The following is a 21,639-nucleotide window of genomic DNA, read 5'->3' as shown; positions in this document are numbered from 1 at the left end:
CACAATCCTGTAATAATTTATTATGTTACACTTCGGTAGTTAATTTAATTCAAGCCATAATGAGTCTCACTATGTCCAACAGTCACCCATTTTGATGATAATGGCATTCCATACGTAGTATCATTCGCTTAATATGTTCTTTAATTTGAGATACTGCAACCACTCAAAAGTCTTTAAACCAAGTTATAGTCTTCCACAAGTCATTACAAATTTCACAACAGTTCTCATGAGAAATTATTACTTTCTAAATGACACCATCTGCTAACAGTCTTAAAGAATTATTAACTTGTAAATTTATTATTTGTGTGGTAAATCGTAAATGTTATTTCTCTGAAGCAGAATTAATATCAAAGTTCCCTCCAGTGATGAGATCCAAACAAAGCGCTGTATTGAGATCTAAATTCCTGCAAGAACTTGATGCAGTTACAAGTCTGGTCAGGTATTCTTCAGTGCATACTTGGTTGCCAAACCAATGCGTGGAGGTGTATAAAATGTTCTGTATTTCATAATCATAGATGTGAGCTGAATTTGACAAGGTTTTTGTTCCAATATCCAGGATGGTTCTGTTATATGAGCTGCTAGACTCGAGGAATATGATCAGAACTTCACACAAAATCTTTTCCAATTTCTTCGGCAGACTTAAGGGACCATTCTCCTCAGTCAACATGTAGAATAAGTGATTTTTATGATTGCTTCATCAGTTTTTCCAAAAACAATCAGTATAAATCTATATGCAAATTATCTGTTGATTCTTGCACAACATTTTCTGTTTTTTTATTTATTTTTGGTTTTTTATTTTTTTAAAGAAATTCAGCCATAATTAAACCCCTCACCCAAGGAGTCCAAGCTGCTATATGCTATATCCAGAATGAGATGTGTCCTTGATGGAAGTCCTGCAGTCTGCAAGTCTTACCTGAAATCAAAAAACAATTTTCATAATCTATAGGGTATTGGGTATGGAATAATCGTGCAGTTTTATGAAATTTGAAAATAATAAAATGGGAGATGTTTGAAAAAAGATTGGTTTTTCTGTGTGTTTTTGCAATAACTAATAAATTAAAATAAAAAATTAGCCTGTTGCTCCTTGCAGACATACCTGAGGAGTGATTCAGCCAAATTTCAGAGAGATATCTTCATTAATGTCCCCACAATCCGTTCCGTCAGCTTGAAGTTACTGTATCTCAATAATTACTTCTCATTGTGGGGATCAGCCCTTGAACTATCATAGCCTGCAGCAGTGGTGTCACACATAGCATCTCCCCATATGGTTACCCCCATAGGTAGAGGAAATACACTGTATCTCAAGCTGATGGAATGGATTCTTGACACCAGTAGAAAGATCTTTCTGTAATTTTGCCGAATTACTCCTTGAGCATGTCCGGAAGGAGTCGTAGGCTATTTTTTGTTTTAATTTATTCATTAGTTACTGCAGAAAACATGACCAAGACACACAACAAAACTACATCTTTGTTTCAAATGCTCACCATTTTATTATTTTTTCAAGTTTCAAAAAACTGTGCTATTACTCTGTGTGCAATATCTTACAGATTAAGACCATTGTTTTTCCAGAGATGATTTACAGACTTCAGGACTTCCATCATGGACATACATCATTTTGGACAGAACAACTTTAACTCTTTGGATGGGGGGCTTAATGGTGACTGAATTTCTTTAAAAAATCAGCAGCAGCTGGCCGAGACCCAAGCAGCCAAATGGAAGTAACTGATTTTGTGACATTTTACAAGTTCGTAACCAGGAGTACATTGTATTGTTTCATCTGTGTGCTTTATTAATTTAGTTTCTTGAGTTCCTACATGTTAATTTAATATTTTATATAAAAACAAAGATGAGGTGACTTACCGAACAAAAGCGCTGGCAGGTCGATAGACACACAAACAAACACAAACACACACACAAAATTCAAGCTTTCGCAACAAACTGTTGCCTCATCAGGAAAGAGGGAAGGAGAGGGGAAGACGAAAGGAAGTGGGTTTTAAGGGAGAGGGTAAGGAGTCATTCCAATCCCGGGAGCGGAAAGACTTACCTTAGGGGGAAAAAAGGACAGGTATACACTCGCACACACGCACATATCCATCCACACATACAGACACAAGCACAAGCAGCCTACCCTGTTTCGGAGGGAACCTCTCAGCCTGCAAGATCCGGGCATTCACAGAGGGTGGGATTATTGGTAGTTGGAAGCTCCAATGTTAGGCACGTTATGGAGCCCCATAGGAACAAGGCTGCCGAGGAGGGGAAGAAAGCCAGTGTGCACTCTGTGTGTGTCTCGCGGTTCTAGGCGCGCAGTCCGGAACCGTGCGACTGCTACGGTCGCAGGTTCGAATCCTGCCTCGGGCATGGATGTGTGTGATGTCCTTAGGTTAGTTAGGTTTAAGTAGTTCTAAGTTCTAGGGGACTGATAACCACAGCAGTTGAGTCCCATAGTGCTCAGAGCCAAGCCACTCTGTGTGCATACTGGGTGGAGTCAATCCAGATGTGGAAAGGGTCCACCTGGATGCCATGAAGAGCACAGTTTGGATTGGAAGAGATTCTCCCTGGCTTCATTTGGCTAACAGAAGTGGTAAAGGCTGCCAGTCTTGCTTGCCAGATAGAAGCAGACTTCACCATTTGCAGCATAGTTGACAGGACCGATTGCGGACCTTTGGTACAGAACCGAGTGGAGGGTCTGAATCAGAGGCTCAGACGGTTCTGTGACCATGTAGGCTGCAGATTCTTTGACTTGCACCATACAGTGGTGGGGTTTCCAGTTCTGCTGAATAGGTCAGGATTCCAATACCAGGAGGAGGCTACATGGGTAGCAGGGGCTGCAAGGTGTGGACTGGGCGGTTTTTTAGGTTAGAGAGTCTTGGGAAAACACAACAAGAACTTCATTTTCAAAGGATGCAGGTCGAACATAGGAAGAACGTAGATACAGGAACCATTGGTATAGCAGTTGTAAATTGTTGTAGCTGTGTTGGAAAGTACCAGAGCTCCGAGCGCTAATAGAAAGCAATGATGCTCAAATTGTTATAGACATTGAAAGCTGGCTAAAGCTGGAGACAAGTTCAGCCTAATTTTTTGCAAAGAACCTTATGGTGTTCTGAAAGGATAGGCTAAACACTGTCGACAGTGGCATGTTTGTTGTTGTTAGAAGTAGTTTATCTTGTAGTGAAATTGAAGCAGATAGTTCCCGTGAATTCTTGGCAAATGGAATAAAATAATAATTGGATCCTTTTACCAACTTCCCAACTCAAATGATACAATTATTGAAAGGTTCAAAGGAAACTTTAGTGTAATTTCAAAAATGTACCTGACTCATACAATTATAGTTGGTGGTGACTTTAATTTACCCTCAATATGTTGGCGAAAATACAAGTTGAAATCTGGAGGTATGCATAAAATATGATCCGAAATTGTACTAAACACATTCTCTGAAAATTATTTCAAGCAGTGAGTTCATGAGTCCACGTAAATAGTAAATGGTTGTGAAAGCACACTTGACCCCTTAGCAACAAATAATCCTGAGCTAATAAAGAGCATCAAAACAGATACTGAGGTTAGTGAAGACAGGGTTGTCATAGAGAGCCTGAATATTGTAACCCCCAAATTTTCCAAAAATGAATGAAAAATATACCTGTTCAAAAAAAGCAGGTAAAAATTCACTTGAAGCCTTCCTGAGAGGCAATCTCCACTCCTTCCAAATTAACAGTGTAAGTGTAGGTCAGATGTGGCTTGAATTCAAAGACATAGTATCAACAGCAATTGAGAGATTTATGCCAAGTAAATAAATAAACGACAGAATTGACCCCACTTGGTACACAAAATGGATCAGAACACTGTTTGCAGGAACAACAGAAAAAGCATGCCAAATTTAAACAAATGTAAAATCTCCAAGATTGGCGATTTTTTACAGAAGTCCATAATTTAGCATGGACATCAATGTGAGATGCTTGTAATAGTTTAAACAATAAAACTTTATCTCAAAACCTGGCAGAAAATCCAAAGAGATTATGGTCGTATGCAAAGTATGCGAGCGACAAGACACAGTCAATGCCTTCTCTGCGCGATAGCAATGGAAATACTATCAATGATAGCGCTGCCAAAGCAGAGTTACTAAACACAACCTTTTGAAATTCCTTCACCAAAGAAGACAAAGTAAATATTCCAGAATTCGAATCAAAAACAGGTGCCAACATGAGTAACTTAGAAGCAGATACCCTTGCAGTAGTGAAGCAACTTAAATCACTTGATAAAAGCAAGTCTTATGGTCCACACTCTATACCAATTAGGTTCATTTCAGATATACTGATGCAATAGCCCCATACTTAACAATCACATACAACTGCTCACTTGACGAAAGATCTAAACCCAAAGGCTGGAAGGTTGCATAGGTCACACCAATATTCAAGAAAGGTAGTTGGAGTAATCCACTAAATTACAGGCCCATATCGTTAACGTCGATAAGCAGTAGGATTTTGGGACATGTATTGTGTTTGAACATTATGAATTACCTGGAAGAGGACAATCTATCGACTCACAGTCAACACAGATCTATGAAACATCGTTCCGTGCGAAACACAACTAGCTCTTTATACACACGAAGTGTTGAGTGCTGTTGACAATGGGTTTCAAACTGATTCCGTATTTCTAGATTTCCAAGGCTTTTGACATCAAGGGTATTGCATGTCAAAAGGGGCTTTTAGTGAAATTGCGGGCTTGTGGAATATTGTCTCAGTTATGGACTGGATTCATGATTTCCTGTCAGAGAGATTACAGGTCATAGTAACTGATGGAAAGTCATTGAGTAAAAGAGAAGTGATTTTTGGCATTCCACAAGGAAGTGTTGTAGGCCCTCTGCTGTTCCTTATCTATGTAAACAATTTAGGAGACAATCTGAGCAGCAGTCTTAGGTTTTTTGCAGATGATGCTGTTGCTTATCATTTAGTTAACTCGTCAGAAGATGAAAACAAATTGCAAAACGATTTAGAAAAGATATCTGAATTGTGTGGAAATTGGCAGTTGACCCTAAATAATGAAAAGTGAGGTTATCCATATGAGTGCTAAAAGAAATATGTTAAACTTCAGTTAACGATAAATTAGTCTAATCTAAAGGCTGTACATTCAACGAAATACCTAGGAATTACTATTATGAACAATTTAAATTGGTAAGAAAATGTAGGTAAGAAAATGTAGAAAATTTGTGGGGAAGGCAAACCCAAGACTGCGTTCTACTGGCAGAGCACTTAGAAAATGTAACAGGTGTACTAGATTGTCTACACTACGCTTGTCCATTCTCTTTAGGAGTACTGCTGTGCAGTCTGTGACCCTTACCAGGTAGGATTAACAGAGTACATCAAGAAAGTTCAGTGAAGAGGAGCACGTGTCGTATTATCACGAGATAGGGAATAGAGTGTAATGGACATGATACTGGGTTTGGGATGGACGCCATTAAAACAAAGGCATTTTTTGCTGCGGCAGAATCTTGTCACAAAATTTCAGTCACCATCTTTCTCCTCCAAATGCAAAAATATTTTGTTGACGCCGACCTACATGGGGAGAAATGATCATCGTAATAAATAAGGAAATCAGAGCTCATACAGAAAGATATAGGTGTTCATTTTCTCCACGCATTGTTTGAGAGTGGAATAATAAAGAATTATTGTGAAGGTGGTTCGATGAACCCTCTGACAGGCAATTAAGTGTGATTTGAAGAGTATCCACGTAGATGTGGATGTAGATGAAAATGTTGTCCAAGAATCAATAAATAATGTGCAAAAAGATTTACATCAGTTTTTCCAGTAAAAAATCACTTACTTTATAGGCTGAATGAGGAGAATGGACCCTTATGTCAGCTATAGAGATTGTTAATTGTGCGTATTACTTTATTACCTTTCTTGAAAGTGGGAGTGACTTGGGGTGTCCAACAAATATTTGGGGTTTATTGTTGCTGGAGCTATGTCCAACTAACACTGACTAAAGGTAGGGTCAAGTCTGATATTCAGTATAAAATCCAACACAAATCCATTAGGTGCAGGTGTCTTGTTGTAGATTGTAAATGTTCTTGGTTTCTGTAGACAGTTATCCTGTAGTGTCATCTTCATGATCCAAAGAAATTACTGTCAGACTTCTGTCTAATTATTTTTTTCAAATAGTAAACAAAATTCGAACTCGGATAAGCTCATCAGAGTAAATAGTAGCCACCTCCTGTGGAAGGGAACACTGGTCATTTGCAAGCCTTGTAAATGGTGTAGAAGGTACCAGGCAGTGACATTACCCTTCATTGCTGGTGTAAAAGGTGTCAGTGAATAGTGAAGTGATTTGTGTGTGTGTGTGTGTGTGTGTGTGTGTGTGTGTGTGTGTGTGTGTGTGTGTAAAACGGGAGAGAGGGAGAGAGAGAGAGAGAGAGAGCGCGCATGATGCTGAAAGTTTCTATCATGTTTGGACAGACCCATGGTTGAATCGTGTATCAAAGTAAACTGTCAAATGTATCTGCAAGAGATAGTGTACCACTAGCAGCTGTTAAGTATATCAGTAATAAATAAATTGTAATCAAGTAGAACTGGAGATGAGTGTCGTGCTTTGTCATTTGGTTTCAGGTGCAACAGGAATTGCTGCTGCTGTTGAATGCAGGTCATCTTAACTAATTTCTGAGGTAGATGGCTACTGATCTCAGTGGTGCATAAGGCTGCTAGTTTCTGGTAAACCAAATACCACAGATACCAGACAGTAGCTGACTGAGGTGTATAGTGTGGTCCATAGAGTTAAGATTTGTCTCGTTTCAAATTATGCAAGACATTGAGTGCACCACTGGCCCAATGGAGTGTTTAACCCATGCTGTGTGGGTGGTATTCTTCAGGTCAGAGGTGGTTCTGTGATGTTTTTGGGGGTATTATTTGTACCATGACTTGGACCCACTCATATCTGATACTGTGGACATAAGCCAGCATGTTCATTTCAACTATCTTGCTGACTAATAACTGTTCTTTTGTCTACATCTTCATGATGTATATTCTGTGGACTCTTCTGTTCACTAATATGACATCAGCCACATTCACATGGCTGCACGCACATATTCCTGATTTGACAAACACTCAGGCACCCTATGGCACTTTCAGAGACCCATTAAATCATGAAACTGTTTGCAACAGTGGGTGAAATATGGCAGTTAACATTCCTGCAATTTTATAACTCTACAGGATCTAATCACCAATGAGTGGCTTCAAGTGGATACGGGCTGCCTGAAGAAACTTGTGCTCACTCTTTCTCGTACCAGTTGAGGTCAAGTCCAGGCTTGATGTGGTATTATACAGTGTTAAAGTGACATCTCCTGGGGTTGACTACCTTTTGGCTGGTGTGGTTGGATGACACTCACTTCTGTTTGCTGAGTGCTGAGGGAGGCAGCTGCAGCAGAGCTGTTAGGTATCTGTTCACACAGTTAAAATGGGATAGAGAGCTTTTGGAACATGAAAGAAGTTCCATCATCGAATCAAAAGGCAGAGAAGAGATAAGAATCTTAAGAACAATGATATTTGCTTCTAAATGTATCTATACATTTCTTTCCTCTCTTCTGTCAGTTTCATCAGTGCATCATTTTTTCCATTTATGAAAGGTCAGATTAGAATATTCTCTTCTTGTATATCTTTCTCGTGTCTCAGTGACAGACACTGTCTCATCTGTGCATAATTTAATATTTTTCTGTTATTAAAAAATAGTTACCTGTACACAAAACTTCAAAATGTGTTGCCATTTGTAACTGATCAGATGTTTACAAGTATGTCTGTAATAGTAATAGCCTACATAAAATAAGCTAGAAATCTAGGAAATATCCTACCTTGTTAAAGCAACTGAATGTTTCTGATCGTAAAGTAGAACTCATGCGTGTGAGAAGTCGAATGAAATAAAAATTGTTTGTGTCAAAAGTGTTGCAGTTTAAGTACATGCAAGACCATTCTATCACTTACAGTTTTTGCTTCCTGTGGTGACTGGAAGACTAGCAGATGTGAAAAAAGTAGCACAGTATGAGAAGAAAGTAACTGATGTTCTTAATATACTCGAGGATACATGGCTCAGTGAAAGAAAGTATTTAGGAGGAGACAAAGTGAGCATTGCTGATCTTTTAGGAGCTTGTGAGCTTGAACACCTTAGTAAGTATGTTTATATATGTTAATACAATAACGCAAAGTCCTAAATGGAGTCTCCCTCATCTGTTATCTCCTTATATCTCCTACTTTCTGCTCTCCAACCCCATTTTTTCTTCCCTTTTTATGTTATGTGACTTACAAAACAAACCTTTACCAATGTTCAACTGCAGTAATTATTTTCAGAAATTCAGTGTTTCTGAACAATAATTTTATGTGGTGATGAAATAGATTTTTCATCTGTTGACAGTATTGTGAAAAGAATAGTTGTTACTCACCATATAGTGGAGATGTTGAGTCGCAGATAGGCACAACAAAAAGACTTTAAAACAAGCTTTCGGCTAAACAGGCCTTATCAACAAACACAAACATACACACAAAATTCAAGCTTTCGCAACAAACGGTTGCTTCATCAGGAAAGAGGGAAGGAGAGGGAAAGACGAAAGGATGTGGGTTTTAAGGGAGAGGGTAAGGAGTCATCCCAATCCCGGGAGCGGAAAGACTTACCTTAGGGGGAAAAAAGGACAGGTATACACTCGCGCACACACACACATCCATCCGCACGGGTATGTAGAGGGAAACATTCCACGCGGGAAAAATATATTTAAAAACAAAGATGATGTGACCTACCATACGAAAGCGCTGGCAGGTCTATTATCGACCTGCCAGCGCTTTCGTATGGTAAGTCACATCATCTTTGTTTTTTATATATATATATATATATATATATATATATATATATATATATATATACGGCCTAAGTCTCTGGTTGCTAAGGCCAGCCTTGGCAGCCAGTGACTGTGTGTGTGTGTGTGTGTGTGTGTGTGTGTGTGTGTGTGTGTGTGTGTTTTCTGATGAAGAGATGTTTGGCTGAAAGTTTTGTTTGACAGTCTTTTTGTTGTGCCTATCTGCAACTCAGCATCTCCGTTATATGGTGAGAAGCAACTGTCCTGTTCATAATATTGTCATAATTCCATCCTGGATTTTCCTTTGTTTGATTTCTAATCTGTTGTTGTTCATGTATTTCACTTTCTCTTAATGTATGATTGTGGCCATTTGTCAGTTAACGATTACCAATCAACAATAGTGTTTACAGTTGTCGATCTTGTGCATACTTACTTCATGCTACTGTAACATGACTAGTGCATTATAGTCTCTGTCTGCCTGTGTATTTTCCTGTGGATGACACTGTTGTACACAAAAAAGTCGCAATGTTAGACAGTTGTAATGAAAAGCAGCAAGACCTGCAGAGGATTGACGATTGATGCAGAAAGTGGCAGTTGACTCTCAACATAAACAAATGTAATGTATTGTACATACGTAGACAGAAAAACCCATTAATGTATGAGTACATGATTGCAGAACAGCAACCAGGAGCAGTTACTTCCATAAAATATCTAAGAGTGTGTATGCAGGGCTGTTCAAAGTGGAACAGCCACGTAAAACTAATTGCAGGTGGAGTAATCACATAATACTTTACGCTGATCAAATTAACACAAATATGATTTTATTAATGAAGCACTCGACAATGAGGGAAAACTGACTCCTGTGGATCCCCATGTAACAAGACGCAGTATACTGATGTGAACGGCACACTGGAAGGATGTACAAGAGGCCTCAGTTAGTGTTGCTCTGCGCATATATATATATATATATATGCTTGTGTTTGTATGTGTGGATGGATATGTGCGTGTGTGCTAGTGTATACCTGTCCTTTTTTCCCCCTAAGGTAAGTCTTTCCGCTCCCGGGATTGGAATGACTCCTTACCCTCTCCCTTAAAACCCACTTCCTTTCGTCTTCCCCTCTCCTTCCCTCTTTCCTGATGAGGCAACAGTTTGTTGCGAAAGCTTGAATTTTGTGTGTATGTTTGTGTTTGTTTGTGTATCTATCGACCTGCCAGCCAGAGACTATAGTGTAGTTTCAGCTCTCTGAGACTACAGACATGTGTGCAAGTTGCGCTTGCGTGTGTGTGTGTGCGCGCGTGTGTGTATGTGTTGTATGTGTGTCTACTGCTGACAAAGGCCTTAATGGCCGAAAACTATGATTGTGTGAATCTTTTTATTGTGCCTATCACGACTCAGCATCTCCGCTATATGGTGAGTAGCAACTTCCCTTCTCTCATATTGTTACATTCCATCCTGGATCTTCCATTGTTTGATTTTCATCAAATTTATTGCTTCTTCCTACGTATAGCTTGCTAAAAGACCATGAAGATAAAGTTAGAGAGATTTGAGCCCATGGGGAAGGTTACTGACAATCATTCCTCCCATGAACTAGTCATGTAAGGGGACCGCTCACAGTGGTACATGAAGTGCCATCCGCCACAAACCACAAGATGGCTTGTGGAGTATTGATGTAGATGTTTTTTCTTCCCTTTACTGCAGTGTCAGATTTCCAGACTTTTCCAGATGCTTAGAATGTTGAATATTTTTGCATGATTATTTGAATTTTGTTAGTGTTTTAGTTCCTATGGGGAGTGTGTGTGTTTGATTGGACTGATAAATAGTCACAAATGTCTAACTTCAAAGAAGAACTCAGAAAATTTAGTTAAAGTCCTGCAAACACAGCCTAAACATCCCATAAATTGCTGTCTGAAGAAATATTTATTAAGTAAGGAATGAAACACAGCAAAGGCCCACTTTGATCGGGTAGTACTATTATGAGAACATTGTGAAAACAGAGACTGTTACACTCTCACTAGAAAAGAGAGTGTGTAGATGAACAGGTAAATTATGTCTATTTAGCTTTTGAAAGATGTTCAAGACTATCATACTGTGAGTAGGAAACCACAATATGATCACATGGTAAAGCTTCACAAATATTCGAAAATCTTGAAGTAATGTTTAATGATAGAACTGTGCATGTTGTACTGGATGATGAATGTTCAACAGAAGTGAAACTAACATTGGATATGCCATAGGGAACCATTATAGGACCACTAATCCTCTCACTGTTCACTATGTGCTCCGTATGTCCCTGGATTAAAGCAAAAAACACATTCAAAATGAAAGAAATGTGTGTGTGGGTTGTCTATTTGTTGAAAATAGCATTTATTTAGTACAGTACATTGCTCAATCAGAATTTTTGATCTCTCCATGCCTTCCATGAATTTTCTTGGAAATTTGTCTGGAATTTGTGTGTCACAGCCAACTGAATCTCCACATTAGTCGAACTTCGAGCACCTTAGGTGCATATTCAGTTTTTGGTAGAGAAAATATGTGGAGCTGACAAATCTGGAGAATGTGTTGAATGGCGCAACAGTGAAACTTGCTTTTCTGGGAGAACTGCTGATTAGTTGATGCCAATGGACTTGGCTGCTGTTGTGTAGTAGGAAAAGGTCATGAGTACTGAAAAGCTCGAGGGGAACTTGCTGTATTTGAGCAAAGAAGTGTTTCATCTAAATGAAATAATATCAGTGTTTGGAAAATAACATTTTTATTTCGTTATGTATTTTGTTAGAAATTAAGATGAGAATAAGTTCTACAAAAAGTAGAATTCTCTAATTTTTAAATGGGTTTTCCTGCGTATTTTACAAATCGAAAGACTAACTTTTCTGACTTACAGGAAAATCAATTTTAATAGTTGTTAGTTTGCATGCGTAATGTGATTGGAAAGGCCTTTTGAAGAATTCTGTTGGAGATGCAAGTGCTGTGAGTGCTTCAACCATTTAGTGCTTGGTTCCCTCCAAAAAATGAAGCAAAAATCTAAAAATCAATATTTTTCACCAACACTGCATTTATTCCTTGCTATGTAAAATCTTGCTTCGCAACTAAAAGCCTGATTTACTGGAGATGATCACATTTATTGTTTCCGTCAATGCATAAATTATTTGTGAATCATGACATTGCGGTTGAGAAACAGATTAATGTCTTCACTTAGTTTTTTTGAAAGCACAGCTTTTTTTAAGTTTGACTATGTTTTGAAATGCTGATGTGTTGTTTCATGATGTTATGCAAAACACTACATCTCCTCACAAGCATTCATCTTGTCTGAAACGTTCTCGAAGCAATGTTATCATGAAGCAATTTTGGTAATTAAAGAGAAACTGATGTTTGAGTAAGATCATGTTACAGCTTGCAGGGCACCATTATGAATATTATATCACATACGCTTCATGAGAGGGCTATGATGTATACTGACACATATAAGACAGTTATTTTCTATAGTTTCCTATGTAAATAGAACAGAAAATTACAAATACAGGTGAAGTTCAGTGGCTTACAGCACATATTTGTTGATGTAGAGTTCAGTTAGGCAATTCTTACGTGGTTTGGCATTTGCTCCAGTAGCTTAACCTCCTTATTGTTAAAGGTTTTAGATTATTTCTTTTTTTGCTTGTTGTTGTCTAGTACCTGTTCACTTTACAGTTCCTCTATACTCTTAGTTAAGGAAATAATAAGTTTGAATGCCCTGTAAATTCTTCATTGTATTGCATCAATCTGAAATAATAGTAAAGCATAATGATGCAGGTTAACAATGTATTTGGAAATCTTTGTTTCTGTGATTGCTACTTTTAGTGTCATTTGAGGGACATCATATAATTTAGTTTTTTTGAGAAACTATTGTATCTTAAGGGTTTAACATTATGTTTACAGTCTCACAGTTGGTATCATTTATGGGTAATGTTTATTGAAACAATGCCACAATGTTTTAAATTTATGACAATACTTCATGTGTTAAATATATCTCACTGACAATTTTTGTGTTGCAGAAATGGCAGGATATAATCCACAAGACAATCGCCCCAAGGTTTCAGCTTGGTTAAACAAGTTGAAAGAAGAATTAAACCCACATTATGAAGAGGTTCATGTCCTTGTTAATCATATAGCAGAAAAACATAAGGGGGTCCCACCCAGCTCACCTGACAAGCTATGAATATAATCTTGCTGTTGATTATAGATATTGATATTTTGCTGATGGAGCATTTGATTGTGGTTCAGAATTCTTAAGTTACTTGTTAATGTGCAGAATTCTGTACCACCAACATTGAATTAACATGTGGAATATTAGTCACAATTCATTCATTGGAAAAATGTTGAAATATGTCATTACATATTATATATTAGGAAAATCGCTGCTGTACAGAGATCTTACTTCCAAGCCATGGCAAATTTCAAATGCCCGCCGTTAATTCTTGGATTAGTCCCACAACAAAGCAAAACATTTTAAACAAAATATTACTAAATTTTGATCTTTGATAGTTTGTTTACCTTGTTTCCTGTTTTCTTGTATTATCACAAGTGTTGTTTTCTTGCAAAGGAAAGATAACAACATTTTTCCATTTGTGGCAGCATAAAACAAAAAGTTATTCTTAAAAATAGTGCAGTAGTTAAGCATTTAAAAGTTTGGAGAGATGGTATGACAGTTAAAAAAACATAACAACAAATGTTTAATGTTTCTGATAATGATATAATTAATATTGGCCAGAAGTCTTACTCATACATGTAAATGTGATTAAAAGTTTTATGGGAATCTTAATATATGTACAGAAATTACGGACTTCAGGAGGTGTTAATTTCAGTTTCTTTTGACATTTTAAGTGGTTGCTGTTAAATGTTAGCCAAAGAAAAGCTTGCATTGTACTGTTTGAAACCACAACTGAAAATAAAGTGATTGTACAAAGCTGAAATTATCTTTTCTTTCTCAGAAAGAATTAAGTCATAAAACTGTTCCTTTGTTAGTTTGTAGCATTTAAGATAATAACAATACTCCTTTGATTTTACATTAACTGTAGGCATTGTTCCACTTTGTAGCCTTCCTCTGACAAAGTTTTAAAAATATATTCACTGTATTGATATTGGATCTCTAAAACTGGCTGCCTGTGAGTGCTTCCATAGCTTATGAAGCAGTAGCTCCAGATTTTATTTCTATTCTGTTTTTCTTTGATAATATGATCTGGAGCACAACTCAAATAAACTCTGAGACCAGACAAGAAAGAGCTTAAAAATAAATGAAAGCGTAATTCATTTTTGAATTGCCAGAATAGTATCTCATCAAAAGACCTGCACCAGTTTGAGTGTCACTCTTTTGTATTTATTTCATCTGTCTCTGTAACTGAGGAATTTATAATTAATGTGTTTCAACCTAATATATTCACTTTCTTAAAAATGTACTTTTATAAATTCTGTATGTAAATCTCTACATAAAAACTAAAAGAAACACACAATATTTATTACACAATCACATAGTTTGGTGCTTTATTATTTAACATATCTCACAGAAATAGTAAATTATCACAATGTAGGAAAACACAGATTGCTACTTACCATATAGAAGACACCTTAAGTTGCAAACAGGCACAATTAGCTTTCTTCAGTAAAAGAGAGACACAAACCATTCGTACACACAAACAAGCACATCTCTTGCACACATGACTACCAACTCCAGCATGTTGAGCTGGAATTATTATATTTTATGGAATTCATACCATCATAACATTAATATTTAAGTTAGAAAAAAAAAAAATCAGTAAACTATTTAACATACATTCTCCTTTTAGACATTGCAGCTGCAGTTCACCTGTAGATGTTCCTGTTGTACACCTTTATTGCTGTGAACAGAAAATGTGATTCAGAGCGCATTTTCAGCTCTATAATGATGATACCCACAGATTTTGTAAGTGTGCTCTGATATGGAGAACTAGTCCCTATTTAATATATCAAGTGTGTATTACTTATAATGGAGGTATGTGCTACTCCAGAAAGTTTGTAACGATTTCTAGTCAGACATCTTAACATCCAGTAAAGAGACATCTCAGCTGACATTTACATTGATGAAATTGTAAACAGTAGCCTTCTTTCTTCCCCAAGCTTTCAAATTTTAGGTCTATAAACTTGAATTATAACCGGCAGCAACTGATTCAAAAACCTATGTCATTTGATATTATTCAATAAACAGAGGATGAGTAGATTGACTGTAAAATTGTATTCGTACTTTAACCAACATCATTCTCTGTAATGATAATAGTGATCCGAAATGCCAAAATCAAGACAATTAATATGACTGACTGATAAACATTTTAAATTAATTTTGCAGTTTTAGGTGATCTTTGATTTTCAGCAATAGTATGTCTACAATCTACATGTTAGACTTTACCCACAGTATAAGGATATCCACTCCTAATACAATACAAGGATATGGGCTCTTTGTAGAAAGTGGTACTTAGTGTGCTATGAAGAAAAGCTCTCTGGTTTCCAGAGCTTTCATCGATGTTATACACCAAGAAAGTCTACAGCTACACACTTTGTGCTGTGGTTGCTTACTTTATAGTTTATCTGAACATTAGTATTACTAACTGCAAATTAAACTGAAAAGTAAATATACCAGCCTGAGTGTAAAAATGTCAAGTTTCTTGAATAAACTTGTGCTTGCAGTCTTGAACACTCACAAAAAAAGTTACTGTCTATCCCCAGGATATTATGTCCTATGCAACAGTAGTGTAAAAATGCTGCCATTTTTCTTGGCAACACACTATAGTTAAACAGGAATTGGGGGGGGAGGGGGGGGGGGAAGTTTTTCTAATCATATGGTCATTGTTTCGTAGTGTTCTATAGATCATTTTGTGGAGGAGGATCATCACAGGTTTGGTTGAAGTGAAGGTACATTTTACCCAAGAGATGTAGCTGTAAAAAATTAATTTAGTCTACAGTACTTACAATCAACACTTACTAACCTACTGTATTTTATTTGTTCTTACATAGGGTAAAATGAACATAATTAAGTAGGATAACCACTATTTTCTAGAATGCTGCTGCTTCCTCAGTTATACTTAGTAATTGCTGTTTATCTGCTACTATATGCTTAATGTTTACAATTTTACATTGATAATTATTGAAGAATCACTTACCAACATGCTGTAAGAATAGAGACATGTTTATAATGAGCTTGTCTTGCTTCTAATAGTAGTTTCCAGTTGTTGCCTCTAGATAATTTTATCAGATATCTTATGGAACAGTAATAAGATATTTTTTTTAAAATCTGAATAGATTCCAAACTTCTTATTTGATGTCTACCAAAAGCTTGTAGAAATTCTCTTTAAACCCAACACTAATAAGCCATATCTACATGGAAACCATGCACAGGATGGGCGAAAAGTCCCCGTACCCCCCAGAGAGACAGGTTCCTTTCTAACTCCGCTGTGTACTGAGGATTCTTTTTGTTCTAGATGACAATATTTAGCACGTGACCTATGATAAAGGGCACATTCATCTGGAAACATAAGCTTGGGACGGTTCACTGCATTTGGAAATGGAGTTAACAGAGCACAGAATGCTAAAAAGTGATATTTTCAGTCTGTATCTGATAACTCATCCACAAACATCAATTGAAAAGATCTGACCATAAGGTCTTTTTTCATGTCCTCTCGCTTTCTTACCCTCGGTACACCAAATACCGAAGCACTATACGTGTCATCTCCATAGGAGATTATTCAATCCAAGCAGAGACACCGGAACATGTTTCTTCTCATGCCTTCTTCCTTCCACTCTGTGGCCTGTCTTTAACACTGCCAAAAGCAAAAGCATAAGCATGTCTTTCCCAATCCAGATGTGCTGTCTTTCACAGTGGAACCTTATTAAATCTTTCCTGGAATGTTTCCATTATCTGTCTCATTGCGTGCTGTGTGTGTTGTTGTTGTTTTGCGCACCCACATACTTGTCACTATGCTCCCCCAAATAGTGTAACCATGACTGCTCGCCATGGCTATGAATTAAAACTTGACTGTGACTGCAAAAACATTTAATCATGAGTTCCAACAACTGATAAGAAGTAACATAGTTACCATCCTGCATAATAAACAGGGTATGAGGACTTCTTGTCCATACTACATGTTGTTTTATGTTGTGGTTGTGTAAATCACAGTTAAATTGAAGTTGGAGTTTATCGTTCATCACAAATGCAATAAATTTACTGAGAATATGGTATAAGAATTTCATAATCTTTGAGGAAGCCTCTGCAAGACGCGAAGTCATCCTCTGCTTCATATGATGATCTCACTGCTCACGTTTTTTTAAATCGGCATTCCAGTATGTTGATTTAATTTTAATTTTGTGTCTCTCAAAGCAATGAGGACTTTTTATTGGTGGGATTTCACTTGGTGTTTGATGAATTATCTCACATAATTATTTTTGAGATTACTGAGTAGCTCTTTGCTGTATACCAGTTCTAAGCTTGTTAAGATGCCATGCAATGTTTTCTGCCTGGTATTTTCAAATTTACACCTTAATCATACACTCTTGTCATTAGAAAAACTGACCTTTTTCAAAAAGTTCTGTAATATGTGGCTGATAATGTATGGAGTTCATAATTCTAGTAAAGAAATTTTCCAAATGTTGAACCTCAAGTTGTCTTGCTCGATTATGCGACCCATCTTACAGTTCTGCACAAGTGCAAAGACACGTTTAGATTAATTACAACACTTGCAGCAGAAGCATTTAAGCAATCATTCTCACCATGTCTTATGTGCAAATGGAACAGGACAAATCCCTAATAACTGGTATGATGGATGGAAAGTGCTCTGTTCCATGCACTTCATGGTGGCTTGTAGAATACAGATGTAATTGTTAAAACTTTCTGAATTTGACACTGCTACAGAAATAGCACTGACATGACACTTTGCTTAATGTTCCTCAATATTTGAACCATATACAAACATGATGCAATTAATGGTAGAATACTTCACTTTTCTGGGTAAAATTTTTACTGTATGAAGAGATCACACAAAATTATAACTGCACAGTTTCTGTTATTTAATTTGAACATAACTTCAGTAATTAGATCCAGCAACTTTCAAAACAACAATTGTACCTGAGATCCTTTCTGAAAAGTTAGTTTGTATTTGAAAGAAAAGACATTAAGACTACTAAGAGCAACACTGTTCAGTCAGTAGGTGTTATTTGCTTATTTCCTCTTAAGAAATGGATAATACCTCTGTTCATTTAGTTCCCTCATGAAGTACATTTTGTTTAATATCTGCATCTACATGCATATTCTTCAAACTAATGTGGAGTGCCTGGCAGTGAGTACTTCACATTTGAGGGCAATGAAGTTTAGAGGTATGAATGAAGAAGCAGCTGGACTGGAAAGAATCATAATAGTTAGACTCACTTTTCTAACTGGAATATATACTACTTTTCAGCAGTTTAATAAAAATTGCAGTATATTTAATGGTTTTGTCCTCTACAAAGACTTTCCTCACTGATGCATACAATGTCAATCTGAGTAATTATATTCTGCCTCTACTTGACTATTTTTGTTTGGTTTCTGTGGATTCTGTAACTGACAGAAGTAAATGAACTTGGTGTCATAAGAGGTGTGGCAATAAGGAAACTGGACTTGTGCTCTAACTCTTTATTGAAAAAACTTACACAACTGAAATGTTGTCCCTTTTAACGTAGCCCCCTCCTCAATTCCTGCACTGCTCCATGCGAATTTTCCACTATTGGAAGCAATGCTGCAAGTCTTTTTCTGTTATGCTGTTGAGGAGGCTTTTCCTTCACTGCGTCCGTGGACTTGAACCTGGTTCCTTTGAGTGCAGACTTCAGTTTTGGGATGGAACGAAATCACATAGTGCTAGATCAGGTGAACACATTGTATGTTCCATCACTGGAATGTTGTTTTTTGCAAAACACTTCTTCACAGACACTGCGGTATGGCCCAGTGCTTCGTTCTGATGAAAAATCTGTGAGAGATTTTTCCACACATCTTGTCTCCTTTGTCACACACATTCATGGAGGTTCTTCAGAACAGTTACATAATAAGTTCAATTGACAGCCTGACCTTCAGGCACCCAATCAATATACACAACCCCTCATATATCAAAAATTGTCACTTAGTCTCTGGATTGTTTTGGAATATCCATATTTCATCACACATAGTCATTTTTGTTGTTTTTGGGAGTGTCAGCGCAGCAGTTCACTCGATGTCACTTTTTCTCATTTGTGAGGATTTTTGCACCACTTTAGCACAAACATTTGTTATGCCTAGATCATCGTGCAGAATCTGTCTAATGGTTTCCTTATTGATGCAGGCAAGTTCTGGAATTGCTCAAATGCTCAGGTGGTGGTTTTCTCAGACAATTCTGCTGACTGTCTCCCCATTTTCAGTTTTCGAAGTGGAAGGATGACCCGATTTTGGATCATCTTCCTTACCGTCCTTGAACCTCTTAACCCCACGAAGACTTGTATACGAGATAGACACTTATCACCATAAACTTGTTTCAACAAATCGTTAGTTTCTGTGGTGGAGTTTTCAAGTTTTATGATGAATTTGATGTTAACACACTGTTCCGCTTTAGAGCACAGTACAATTCTGGTGGCGCTCGGACACATGACCGCTTTATAAGAAGGTTCACAGCCAGTTTAACCACTACGGTGACATGAATTTTTAGTTTTGGTCCCAAGGTTATTCTCCCACTCATTTCTTTGTCTTCGAATAAGCTGGAAATGCACACAACTACCAATCTGGTTTCTTCATTGCCACGTGTTGTATTCCTTTAAGCTGCCTTCACCTGTCTCTCAGCTGCAGTCGGGGAAAAACAATCCCAGTGTGTTGTTTCTATTTAACATAATAAATTAAGTAGGATAACCACTGTTTCATACTACTTAAAATGCTATTTCCTGTTTTCTTTGAACTGCAAAAGTGCAGCCCAACTGCAGTTACTGTTTCATTAGTGTATTTTTATGGGTTGATAAAGTCAAACCATCTATGGGAAGGAATCTCTGAAATGGAAATGCAATCAGTAAAGATGAACGAAACGTATACTGACAAGTTAATGGCAAAATAATCCACACTTATGTATTTTGCTGTTTGTCCCACTTCTGCTTTCATGTTCTCCTTCTGTTGCTACCTTTTTTTATCTCATATGTGTATTTTTTTTATTTTTAGGCTGATATTCCAGTATCTGTGACTTGTTGACTGCCATCTCTGCCACTCCTAACTTCGTGGGTATGTAAGAAAGTGTTTTCTGTTGTTACCATTCCACTGTTGATTTATGTATTGTTCTGCATGCTCAAGGTCATTTAGTTTGTACTAACATTTGTTGCCAGATGATAAGTAGAAGTTTTCCATAATTTTATTTAACTATCAGATGAAACTTAGTGCCTTGTACACTGTCAAAACCACTATTTTCTGAAGGCCAAGATGTAGTAATGTGCCACAGCATTGGAAGTGATACATGTTGCAAAAATCATTGAAGGAATGGATGTCCTAAGTGTCAATTTCTGCTTCTTATATGTATAGCCATATTACCTATCCTTTTATTTATACTGTTATAGTAGTACATTACTTAATATCCCTCAAGGTGTACAGCCCCCCCCCCCCCATACACACACACACACACACACACACACACACACACACACACACACACACACACACACAAAAAAAAAAAAGTGGAATATACTGTGGTTTAACAGGACAGATAATTATTGGGAGATCAATCATCACCTGAAATCAATTCACCGTGATCTAACCACCACAGGTTGAGTACATGTGTTTACGGCTTGTTTACTGACATAGAGGTTTGGTTGTGTGCTGTTGCATTGTGCTCTTAAGAAACTTCAATTAATCATATGGCCAACCTAATGAACAGTCAGTGAATGACAAAAAAAACCACACAGATGATTATAAAAATATTTAAATAAAGAAAATAATGAAATGATCTTTCAGTATATTAATGGAGCCTAGTCACAGGATTAAAGTTCATTGTCAGTTTGTTAAATAGAAGATTATTTGAGTGGTGGCCTTACACAGGCTAATATCATACACAGAGAAACAAATAAATAACCAGCCTAGCAAAGCATGCACAGGCAATGACCAATGTAAGCCAAAGACATTGTACAGTGCATCAAAATAAACAAGTTCATTAAAGTCTATATGCATTACCTATTTCACCATAGCAAAGATCACTGTCTGTTAGCTACATGAGCACTCACTGTCAAGCTGTTCTGTAAACCACAATTTGATGTGCAACAGAATGACTAACACATCTCAAATCACTGCACGTTAAAATATTCCTAACACCAAACACACCTGAACGCTTGCGGCTCACTGGTTGCTAAACCTTACATAAGTACTACTGTAGTCAGTTTAGTTTCTAGACCACCATATGAATACATTCATAAATCTTCTGGAATATACTCATTTTAAATGTACAGGATATACATCTACAATTAATTTGCACCCTGAAACTACATTTTTAAATTTTATACATAGCAGAAATCAGGTTGTGAGTTAAATATTGTATACTAAAATTGAAACTACAGGAATGTAAGCAAGTTAATGTCTTTGTTCATGATGGCCCTGAGAAACCAAAATCGTTGATACTGATGCTAATCTCTCATGTATCTGTGGAGGACTCTTTGTTTTGGCCCTGTGTTTATAACTGTTAAATCTATATATATAAAACAAAGTCGGGTTTGTTACAACACTTATAACTCGAGATCTGCTGGACCAATTTTCATGGTTTTTGATTTGTTGGATTTGTCTCCGCCCCGAATAGCA

General features: G+C 37.0%; 1 protein-coding gene across 4 annotated transcripts in view; it reads left to right on the top strand.

Moving 5' to 3' along the window:
• Positions 1–21,639, top strand: part of LOC124613889 (glutathione S-transferase theta-1-like) — a 116,632-nt gene that overhangs the window by 42,186 nt on the left and 52,807 nt on the right. For 2 of the 4 annotated variants that reach the window (XM_047142649.1, XM_047142631.1), the window contains exons 5-6: positions 7,964–8,144; positions 12,851–13,768. In XM_047142649.1, coding sequence (XP_046998605.1) covers positions 7,964–8,144; positions 12,851–13,014 — 345 coding nt within the window. In that variant the 3' untranslated portion in view covers positions 13,015–13,768. Of the gene's footprint in view, positions 1–7,963; positions 8,145–12,850; positions 13,769–20,022; positions 20,083–21,639 lie in introns of those variants that run through there. The other 2 variants (XM_047142654.1, XM_047142640.1) reach the window with 1 other exon arrangement.

The sequence above is a fragment of the Schistocerca americana genome, chromosome 1 (assembly GCF_021461395.2).
Source record: "Schistocerca americana isolate TAMUIC-IGC-003095 chromosome 1, iqSchAmer2.1, whole genome shotgun sequence".
Taxonomy (NCBI): Eukaryota; Metazoa; Arthropoda; class Insecta; order Orthoptera; family Acrididae; genus Schistocerca; species Schistocerca americana.
This window is presented reverse-complemented; position numbering and strand designations above follow the sequence as displayed.